The following is an 11,009-nucleotide window of genomic DNA, read 5'->3' as shown; positions in this document are numbered from 1 at the left end:
GTGGTTAGATCTTGGGTGTCTTCTATATAAGAGTGCGTCCCCTCTCGCTCTGGGTTTTCGTTTTCTCATTCTTCACTGGAGATATAAAAACATACAAGTCACCGATCAATTGTACAAGAGTTTACCAAAAGTTACAAGGCTTCATTGTTGCTTGCACTCAGTATGCCTGCTGTCATCTTTGCTCGAAACGATGCTCTCGACGTCAACCCCCAATCGGGCGACGCTCGTCTCTCTGATGCTGGTTCAGACTGGCTCTGGGCTGTGACAGCTATCTACATCGTCAGCTTCGTATGTCTCCCCTATTCTTATATCACTACATAGCACTAACACACATCAGCTCGCCTACTTCGCTCTCAGCTTCAAGCCTCGCAACAACGAGAGAATCTTCTACTACCTCTTCACAATTGCCCTCTTCGTCGGAGCAATTGCTTACTTCTCCATCGCCTCTGGAATTGCCTACTCTGTTATTCCCACGCAGCGTAACCTCGGCCGTGCCCTTTCATATCAGATCTACTTTGCCAAGTACATCAACTGGGTTGTTGCATTCCCCATCATCATTCTGGCTTTGGGACTCATGAGTGGTGTGAGCTGGGCTACTATCCTGTTTAACATCTTCCTCGCCTGGATCTGGTAAGCCACTCCTCACTGAAATGAACGAACGTACAGATACTAACAGCAGCAGGATCATCTCGTACCTTTGCTCCGCATACACCACAACCTCGTACAAATGGGGATTCTTCGGTTTCGGCACATTTGCCTATCTCATGCTTGCCTTCCAGACCCTCCATCCCGGCCGAACATCCGCTGCTCGCCTGGGCCTATCTCGGGACTATCTCATGCTCGCAGGCTGGGTGAACCTCCTCTGGATGCTGTACCCCATCGCCTATGGTATCTCTGACGGCGGTAACGTGGTTGGTGTCACTGGAAGCTTCATCTTCTTTGGTATCCTCGACGTCCTTTTGATTCCTGGACTCGCTTTCGCCTTCATGTTCTTGTCCAAGCGCTGGGACTACGGTGCACTCAACTTGCACTTTACGCAGTATGGTCGCGTCAATGCTGGCAATGGTGTCTTCCCTGAGAAGAGGGCTCCTGTTGCTCCTGCGGCTGAACAACCTGTCCCTGCTACTGCCACCGCTGCTGTCTAGGATATGTCAGTCATGTCTGGTTCGACTGCTTGTTAGATGCCATGATGAGTGTGTTTATGAGTAACGTGGCTATGAGGACGCTCGTTTCGAATATAGCTAAGATATGGGTAGAAATAATGGTGAAGACTTTGGGGAAGTCGAAGATATCTTTCGAGTCGGATTGTTTTCGAGATACCCTCGTTGAACGGGAGTTGGATACCCTTCGGTTGTTGATGTCGTTGACATAACTTAATAGTTAATTATCATTAATGTTGTCATTCTCTTATATTCGTATTGACAACTGGAACTCATTGGCTGTTTCGGTTCTCTATAGAGTTTCTACTAAAGAAATAGACAACCAAATAAAGACATTCATCAACACCATAGTTCACGTTATCATAGGTAATCACCATAAAATGAGTTATACACACTAACGTAGTCCTCATCGAGTGTGATGTTCATAATCGTGAACCCTTGATTCTGGAACTACCCTAAACCAATCAAATCAACACAACGAGGTCAGCGAATGTCTCACTCCGGAACTTCCAATGCAGCCAAAGCCTGTTCCCCTTTACAGCTTCAATAAAACCAAGACAAACCGAGTCTAGTATATCTCTGCCAAGCAGGATCAACTTCACTTCTATCCCCACAACAGGCCACGTCGCTCTTTCGCGCTCTCGCGGTTGCCAAGCAACTATTCTTCAACCTCTGCTACATTGTATGGAGTCTGTCTGCAGTGCGTTAATCAACCGGTGCTAACCTAGACAGCAACTACAATAAACGCCATTTATTTGCTGCACTTCTATTGTTCAAGTAACCTTAAGGCTTCATGCCTAGCATTTTCGTTACATCGTTATTATGCTGTGGCTTGCGCAAGGGATGAGATAGTCACGCAGCTCTGAGACATACGCCCCGAGAAAAGGGAACCTGATATGCCAGCTCCACGTGGGCAGGGAGTACTAAGTTTAACTGCCAGGGATTGAAGATGGAGACTGTGACTACCGTGAGATCCTGCAGAAACGGCTGAGCCCGGAGGGTTTGGACTTGAGAATCAGACGTCATTGCTCATTGAATTAAAAGAGGTTGGCAAGAAGTTGCTAAAGGACACTAGAGTCTTCTACAGAAGAATAGCATATTCGTTGATTGTCATGGAACTGACAGTTACCGTGTATACCTTAGTATCACCTGTCAAGCTAGACGTCTCCCAGCAACTCAACGGATACTCACTCACTGTGCCATCTCTCATCGGCCCATTCTTTCGTCCCACGGTGCAACATACCATGCCTGTTAAACTACGAGTCCCCCCCTAGAGCCTGCCGACGTGGAACAGCGAGACTAGACACGACTCTGCAGAGCGTCAGAGTTGACGTGATAGTTTGCGGGTTGCTGCATGTTTGCTGATCTACACGACCTTGTCTAACAACTGAAGGCTTCTTCAACATGTACCAATGCTATGCGAAGGATAGCACTCCGGACATGTAAGCGAGCATTGGATTGCGTATTCGTGTGAGGATATACACTGTGGCTGTTTCAGCCGAGTTGTTGACTTTGTTAGACTGGCTTGGCTATAATAAGCAAAACCAGTATCTCATCCTCGACACTTGTCGAGACATCGATATAACTGGAAAGCTTGTAGACAGGGCCACTCACTCATCAATAACAACGAAAAGAGAAGACGTCACTGGCTCAATTGACTTCGTGGCATGTACAGGCAGTCAAATCGAACCGGAGTATATGTCCGGTTTGCTGCAAGTGGCGTCCGATATCATCAAAACCAAAACTTTTCACATAGAAGACCGGCCTGTGAGCTGGTAATGCCAACGGCCGCAGATGCCCAACAGCGGGGAAACGCTACCTCGCCGCTCCGGCTCCCTTACACAAGAAACTCGATGAGAGACATTGGACCAAGACAGGTTTACCGTGATACGAGAAGCTGGTGTTCTCAGGAAGAGGGGTAAATCAGAGTCCAGGCTGTGAGGCAGAAACTGGATTGTGGCTTGTAATGGGCAACCATAGACGAGAGCGAGAAAGAAAAAGCAAAGGCCATGTCTGGAATCTACAAGGTGGTGCTTGAGCCTTGGCTTCTGGGCTCAAATGGCAAAGAAGACGGAAGGGAAAGTATCCGATCGAGAGGCAAGCCCGCGTCGTGTCGTGCCGCGCCATGTCGAGACAACGACCAACAAGATCAGCAGTGCAGGGAGAGAAGGGATAGCCTACTGAAGCTTAGTATGTATGTAGCTAAGCCTCGACATCTACAAAGAGTTGAGCCGTGTGCGGGTATCGTCAACGGTGTGAGTTGTGATATTGTCAGTCCCGATTCCAAGGGAGGAATTGAGTTGAAACGGCTTGTCTCAGGAGCATATCTTCCTCAGAGCCTATGTATTTTCGAAGATACAGGCCTCTTGGCTGGGAGACGGGGAAAATGGTCTGATGTCTCAAAGTCAATATTATTGGAATGCCCTGCGGGAATGGTCTGGAGGCTTGCGTCCGCTTGGCGGGTAAACGCGTGGAAATTCAGTAGAAAATGGTCACCCAAAAGCAAAGACAATGACGCCCCGGGGTTTCCAGCCTGATGCGGTGTTCCCTTTATTCTGTGATCAAGGTATTTGAGAGGGCTGGGGTAGATGACTGTGTTGGTGGCGTACTGCAGATCAAGACAAACAATTTCAGTGGATGAGACTTGGTGGCCCTCCTGCGAGGAGCTGAGCACTGCGGGCGTTGAAGACATGGTAGTAAGTGCAAGTACACAGAAAGAAAGGCCGTGATTCATCATTATTTGCTGAGAATAAACACTTTCACATGAAAGTGTAAGTGATGTGTGGTGTTGTTGGTGATGATGAACAGTTAATCACAATCAACCTTGCAAGGCTGTCTGTATTCGTCCCGTCCGGCCCGTTCCCCGCTGACAAGGTAAACCGAGAGGAGATCCCATTTCTGCAAGACGTTAGCTGTTACCTAGTTCTGGTTAATGCAGGGAGGGGAGTCGAGAGCGTGGCAATTTAATGGCACAGAGAGACATGATCTGATCTGGTTTGTCTGGGCCTGGCATGCCCAATACCGGATGAAACCTCTCCCGAGAGATATAATCCTAGAAATGAAACCAACACTGGATATGAAAAATCCAGGAACCAACAGAACCTTTTTACGCACGGTGGATTTCTGGAGGAGACCGGAATGCAGGAAAATGGTACCCGCAGCGCCGTGGCCAGGGAGTTGGGTTTGTTTGTTCTGATAAACTTCGTGATGGAGCGAATGCCGTGATCCAGTTGGTCAGCGCATTGTGGCTACCTGCGAATGTCTGATGTTTTTTGACAGCTAGGCAGTTTCGAATAAAGTACCGAGATGAGTTGACATGACTTGTGAAATGTCGAGGATGGTAGGCAACATGACTCTGCCGGAGCCCATGTCCGGGCAATGCGACCCTCGAGGTTGTATTAAACGATCAAGTATCCATAACTGAGCATGGATGGGGTTGTATGAGCCGAGGAATAATCGACTGAAACAACCAGTCCTAGCTGGCGGTTGACAACGTGGAGTTGGAGTACGTACGTATTCCATTGCCGCTGACAGTTGATGCTCGGCAAAAGAGAAGGTGGTGTGGTGCACAGCATCAGAAGGGCTGTATAAAACTGGCAGCCAATCTTGAAACATGGATGCATGAGGCCGTATTCCAGAGATGCTGGACCAAGCATTTGGATTGTCGAGTTGGGCATACACATCGTACAGTTGGCCACTGACAGCCAAAGACAGAGAATGCGTGGCTGGAGATTAGTCGTGGGTATCCCTGGCAAAACCCACGTTAGTGTGTTGCTGTTGCATCAGTTGCATCAGCGTGTGTGCATATGTGCATATGCATTGCACAAACAAACATTTCCAACAGCAGGTTGCCTGCCTTTGCGAAAGAGTTATATCTGAAACCAGCCAGAGATGTAGAGTTGATGGCTGGCGGTCATCTTAGGTCCTCTCCATGGACCAGTGTTTAATGGATATTGTTCTGGCGGTGTCAGTGCTCGACACAGTACGCAAGGGAGATGAGCAGCACGGTACGGGACGGCGAGATTCAAGTGAGGAAAGAGGAGACAAGCCGTGACCCTTGAGACGCAAATGGTCTAGCGCCGTGAGATCCATGAGGGTTCCCGCGCACCGGGTCCTGCATCCCGCAAGTATAGTCTGGCGCTAAAGCATGAGAGCGGGGAAATTCGAGGGGCTATGCCGAGAAAGGCCAAGATTGATCAAGGTTGGTGGATGTGTTTTTCCTTGAGTTGAGATGACGTGAGGAGATGGAGAATACCTACCGATGAGCAACCCGAATTAGAGGTTGACAACAACGGCAGTGACATGTCAAACAAGCGAGATGATATCTAAAGAGCAATGATAGGAATCGGAGTCATAGAGGATACCGGTACTCAGCTGGGGGAGTGTAAAAAGGTCTCGAAGACGAAGAGCAAATGTTGAACTATTGCGCCCGCCGCATCGTATAATGAGACATGGCGCACCTTGAAATTGATCTGTATGTACTTTTTCACATCTCGGTTCCCGTCTGTCCGAAGCAAGCTTCCTTTGCATAAAGCAAAGGGTAGTACGGTAACGTACAGCATCGGGATCAAGATATGCATACACTCTTGACAATGATTTGCAACATGGTTTTATGCCGTAGTTTTTCTTTTTTTTCTTTTCTTGTCATTCACCTTGTTCCTCGTCAAATATCGTATCCTTTCAGAAGTCGTCTGGTTGTTGGGCTGGGATCTGGCTCCTTTAGCGTGGGATGGTGGGCGCGGGAGAACCAGTCACATTTATCCTTGGCGATGCCACTGCGTGCTTCTGCTTCGCTTGCACCGTCAAATGCAAATGCAACTGCGACTGCAACTGTGATAGGCCGAGGCTGCAAAACCAATCCCAGACGAATGTGCTGTTGTCGCCCGGAGCACTTCACCTTTACGGGTACGTATTCCCGTTGCCGAACCCGGGCTGCAACGCTACAGTTGCACTTTTGCTCTGCCAAATCTGAAGTACAGCCAATCTACCAGTCAGTACCAAGACCAGGCAGAGCAAGGTGAGGAAGAGATTTGCCGTAGAACAGAAATGCTCCGGACCCGAAATCTCACATCACATCACATCATGCCCCTTTCCAAGCCGCAAGTAAATTGTAACTGTAACCGTCGCAGTCGTATTCTGTGCCTGCCAGGAAATCCAAGGCTGGCACTGTGCAGACGCCACTGATGAGATTGATCGTCTCAGCTGAATTTACCCAGAATTAAGGTCCTCGGGAGCCCGTACCAAAGTCTACAAAGCCACGAGCCTTGGCGCCCTTGAACTCTAACGAATCCGTCAACACACGCGATCACCAGTGACAGGTTGAGAATTCCAGAAGAATAAAAAAAAAACAGTTAAAAAGTTGAAGTTAAGTTTTGACTGGATCTCGGAACCTGGGTCTTCCATCCAAGCCTCCCGCCTTGTCTTTTCCCCTCCAAGGTTGCATTCAACCAACAACAGCTTCTTATTGGGCCGATCCCAAGTCCCGTCTCCTTGGCCATGGACGAACACCCCAACAATGGGACCCCGAGACCAAAGATCCCAGGCGATCAGCCTGTTCCTCTTGGCCAGTCTCAGTGGCCTACGGGGCGTTTTGAGAGCGTCCGTGGGCGGTTCGAGTCAGCTGTAGCCACCTGAGCCAGGCTCCTGGGCCTAGGCTAGCTACAATTAAGCCACCATCATCGTTGTTCAATTCATTCATTAGGTATTATCCCTGTTCTTGTCTGTGCCCACGGAGGTTCAAGGGACCCTTCCATCAGACACACACACACACACACACACACACACACACACACCTCGAATGGATCTCCCATCATCACCATCTTTTCGCTCTCTCGCGTTCTGTCAAGTGCCCGAATGCTTAGTCTAACCTTAACTATCACCCTGCCCTATTTAGAAATAACTCCGCCATTTTCTGGTCCTGTCTGCCTCTAGTGATGGATCTAGTTTTACTTCCACCAGCGAACGACGTATTTACCCGCGGTGCCGCGGGCTTTTAGCATACCCAGATCACGCACTGTACTCGCTTGCATCTAGTCTACTCCGTACCAATCCATCCATTCATTCTCTCGTCCAAATCTGCATACACTGACTGCACTGGACCGACGGGAATAGTGCTTGTTCAGTATCTGCGTACCCAACCTCGCCTGCTTGCTGCTTTTCTGGCCTGTTCAGCTTGTATCTTTAGCTCCACTCAGCCAACTTTGACGTTCTCGGTCCTCTGCTGGCTGGGAATGGGCCTTGCTTCCATTGCATCCTCCCAGTTTAAAGTCCCCTGTACAGGCTTGTTCGCTAGTGTCTCTTAGCGACATACGCTATCCATACGCTAAGGCACTTTGTCTACGGTCCTGGGTCTGCCTCTTCAACGGCTTCTGCCCCCGGCCTCTCGCTTCCTCGCTTCCCCTTCTTCTTGTTCACTCCCCCCTACTCGTTCATACCTACACTTGTCCGGCGTACCTACCTACCTCACCTTACTCCTCCTCCTGTCCTCTTCCTTCCTCTAGACTAATTCTCGTATGTCGCGTTGAGGTCTCGCTCTCTTTCTCTTCAACTCGACTACCTCTACCGTCTTCAATCACGGTCATTGCCCTCCGTCCGTGAATGAGTTGACAAACTACAATACACTCATGCAATTTCCATACTGAACTCTACTCTGCCCGACCCGATATTTCTAATTAACGGGCGTCTCACATTGAGGGTGAGTTCCCTGCCAGAAGCCAACCAACCATTCATTACCTCCAACGTGCAAAACCCTCTTTGAACCGTTTGAACAATTAACTTGTCGGATACCAATCGAGTGGTTCTGTTCGCTTGCATGACCGCTCGGCCGGTGTGATCAACTAACTGTCAACCGTCAATTTGGGTCTCAAACTGACAACGTCTGATTGATAGGCTTGGCTTGACTTTACTTCAATTCTCAATCGTTCTCTTCGTCAGCGCGTTCTCACGCGCCTCATTAATATTCAATATGGCTACACCATCCTCGATTCCTGCCGAGCCAAAGCGCGATGTTGTCAACAGGATTCACAGAGTTACAAGAGGGAACCGCAGCCTCTGGTATCAGATGACTGTTCTGCAGCAACCTGAGCGTGCCCGAGCCTGCGGTTCTGGTTCAAAAGGTAAGCTGACTGACGTGGGAATGGGGGTCTTGACTGCACACTAGCGTCTTGTCTCTCATTCTTGCTACTTGCTTGCCGTGCTGACCATTTATAGCCAACAGTGATCGCCGACCTGTTGATCCTCCTCCGGTTGTCGAGCTTCGGATTATCGAGGGACCAAGTGTGGAAGAGGGCAAGGATATCACTTTTGACTATAACGCCAATTTCTTTCTCTATGCCAGTCTCGAGCATGCCCGTCCACTTGCGCGCGGTCGAGTTAATACTCCAGCTGCTGGTAACCCACCCATTCTGACTGGTGTTCCTGCTTCTGGCATGGCCTATCTCGACCGTCCCACCGAAGCTGGTTATTTTATCTTTCCCGATCTTTCTGTTCGCCACGAGGGCCTTTACATACTGACCTTCAGTTTGTTTGAGACCACCAAGGAGGAAAGAGACTTTGATCTGGAACCTGCCGATGGCGATCTTCCACCCGGAGTCGACTACAGAATGGAAATCAAGACCGACCCTTTCAGTGTCTATAGCGCTAAGAAGTTTCCTGGGTTGATGGAGAGTACTCAACTCAGCAAGACTGTTGCTGACCAGGGCTGCCCAGTTCGAATTCGACGAGATGTTCGAATGAGGAAGAGGGAAAGCAAGCCTGGTGCTGGCAACAGCAACAGTGGTGGAAACGGGTTCGAACGTCGGGAAGAGGACTTTGGTCGCAGAAGAACTATCACTCCAGCATCAGAAGACCCTCATAGTATCCGAAACCGATCTCACAGCAACTCAAGCGAACAGCGAACTCCTTATACCGACGCTTCTCGCCGACCGTCGATGGTTGATGCTTATCCGCCACCGCCGCCGCCACCTCCCTCTTATGAGCCTGCTCCATCTGCATCGCGCCATCTCGACTTCGGAGATTCTTCTGCTGCTCAGTACCCAACACCACGACAATATGCTCACCAACCTGGCCTGCAAATAACGCCCGGTCCGCCCAGTGCTTCTTATGCTCCTACTTCTCAGTCTCCATACTCCAAGACGGATGCGCCTTACGGCTACGTGAACCGTAACATTCCTCCTTCGTGCCCTTCACCAGCTCCATCTTTGAAGCACGAATTGTATGACCGCAGACAATCTACCAGCACCTACGTTCCCCCTTCACCTTCCGTCTACTCCACCGAAGGTCACCATCGCCGAGACTCGCGACCGTCATACCCGCCCACGCCTGTTGCTGCACCTCGCCCTCGACCTATGCATAGCCAGACTTCCCTCCCGGCTCTCAAGATAGACCAGCTCGTCTCTCCTGTTTCGCCCCTACCTCCTATTGAGCCACAGACTGGCCCCGCTCCTGAACTACCTCCTATCAATGTTGGTGGTAAGCGCAAGCACGAGAGCGTCTTTGCCCAGAGCACCCGCCCACTTCACAATGGTCAGCGACAAGTGGATCCTCACTACGGTCGATCTCACCGTGGTTATAGCCCCGATCATGACCAAGGCTGGTACTCTCGAGCCGATGGCCAAATCAGCTCCGTCCAGTTCAACCGGTATTATGACGAGTAGATACCTACATCTGAAACCTCACTGGAAAAGTATCGATTATGGCGTTCTAGTGTTGTGTATTTCTATCAATTGGGCGATTTTGGAATGACGGAAGACGCATGAAACCGCAATGTTGAGGAGTTTGGGCGCAATTATGTGGATTTTGAAGTCTTCGGTATGGCAGACTTATTGGACCCGGATTATTTCATCCAGCAAAGATTTCCTTGAGCAGAACCATTCACATTTGGATACGACTGGTTTTGTTTCTTATGATCACAGACGATCACCCACTGCGACAGCTATTTTTCTTTATCCTTATTTACATTGATCCACCTTGCCTATTTTGACCACTGGTGCTACTAAGGCTTTCACTTCCTCGTTATTCTATCTCACTTCACAATCTGCGACGTTTGTCTGGGGGACAGTGTGACTTGACTCGAGCAACAAGACCGGGATACCGGGGTAAACTCGAAACGAAGACTTCACAGATGGGGCTGGTAGCACACGACCATAGATTTTATTCATACAAGCCAAATCCTTAGTAGGGGAGGTTTTGGGAAAGGATTCGATATTCAACAGGTGCCATCACAGACAATCATATCATTCATTGATTCATGCCATATTTGGTCCAGTATCATGTGAATCATAGTTACCGATCTGTCGGTGCGGAAGACGAGAAGTGAATTGTCGACCAGATATCCATGTCTAGCTTGTATAGTCGGATCGACATAACTTGTGCATGCTCCACAGACTTATTCTTCTGGAGTCTGAATTCGATTTGGACAACCGGGGCCAGGACTGATGGAATAGATAGGCAACTTGGCAGGAATAAGATGTGAGTGAGTATAGTTGTTCTGGCTCAACGGTGGAAATATGCCCAGTCACAAGTCAAAATATGTTCCCAGATCACGTTTCCAAAGCTGAAATCGACGATTCGAGTCATCGAGTCACTCGACCCCTTGTTCGTCTAAAACAAAGGAAATTAAATCTCCGTTTCGGTAATTCACCTGGAGCTGTATTTCCACTTTTGGCTTCCCGACGATTAAAGTACCCTTGTACCTCCCTACCTCCTTCCATTCCAGGTCAGTGCTCTCGCAACTGCTGCAGGTACGTTGCATCCCCGCTCCTAGGTTCTTGCTCGTTGCTGTGGTGAAATCACGTGTACTCCAATGTCAACAAATCCTCCGCTTTCTCTCCAAGCTACCTTACTTAGTAG

At 49.3% G+C, this 11,009-nt stretch overlaps 3 protein-coding genes across 3 annotated transcripts; 2 read left to right on the top strand and 1 right to left on the bottom strand.

Annotated features, from left to right (window-relative positions):
• Positions 1–162: 162 nt before the first annotated feature.
• On the top strand, positions 163–1,145 carry FVEG_09519 (hypothetical protein; the record flags this gene model as incomplete). The annotated part of the gene is made up of 3 exons (XM_018898527.1): positions 163–288; positions 338–630; positions 683–1,145. The coding sequence occupies 3 exons, from the start codon at positions 163–165 to the stop codon at positions 1,143–1,145; spliced, it is 882 nt and encodes a 293-aa protein (XP_018756434.1).
• A 3,294-nt stretch (positions 1,146–4,439) lies between these two features.
• Positions 4,440–4,775, bottom strand: FVEG_09520 (hypothetical protein; the record flags this gene model as incomplete). Its single annotated transcript, XM_018898528.1, has 1 exon — positions 4,440–4,775. The coding sequence occupies one exon, from the start codon at positions 4,773–4,775 to the stop codon at positions 4,440–4,442; it is 336 nt and encodes a 111-aa protein (XP_018756435.1).
• A 2,867-nt stretch (positions 4,776–7,642) lies between these two features.
• On the top strand, positions 7,643–9,814 carry FVEG_09521 (hypothetical protein; the record flags this gene model as incomplete). Its single annotated transcript, XM_018898529.1, has 3 exons — positions 7,643–7,854; positions 8,049–8,275; positions 8,370–9,814. The coding sequence occupies exons 2-3, from the start codon at positions 8,125–8,127 to the stop codon at positions 9,812–9,814; spliced, it is 1,596 nt and encodes a 531-aa protein (XP_018756436.1). The 5' UTR covers positions 7,643–7,854; positions 8,049–8,124.
• Between the last annotated feature and the right edge of the window lie 1,195 nt (positions 9,815–11,009).

This window comes from Fusarium verticillioides, chromosome 1, assembly GCF_000149555.1.
Source record: "Fusarium verticillioides 7600 chromosome 1, whole genome shotgun sequence".
Lineage (NCBI taxonomy): Eukaryota > Fungi > Ascomycota > Sordariomycetes > Hypocreales > Nectriaceae > Fusarium > Fusarium verticillioides.
The sequence above is the reverse complement of the archived record's forward strand: the minus strand, read 5'-3'. Positions and strand labels throughout refer to the sequence as shown.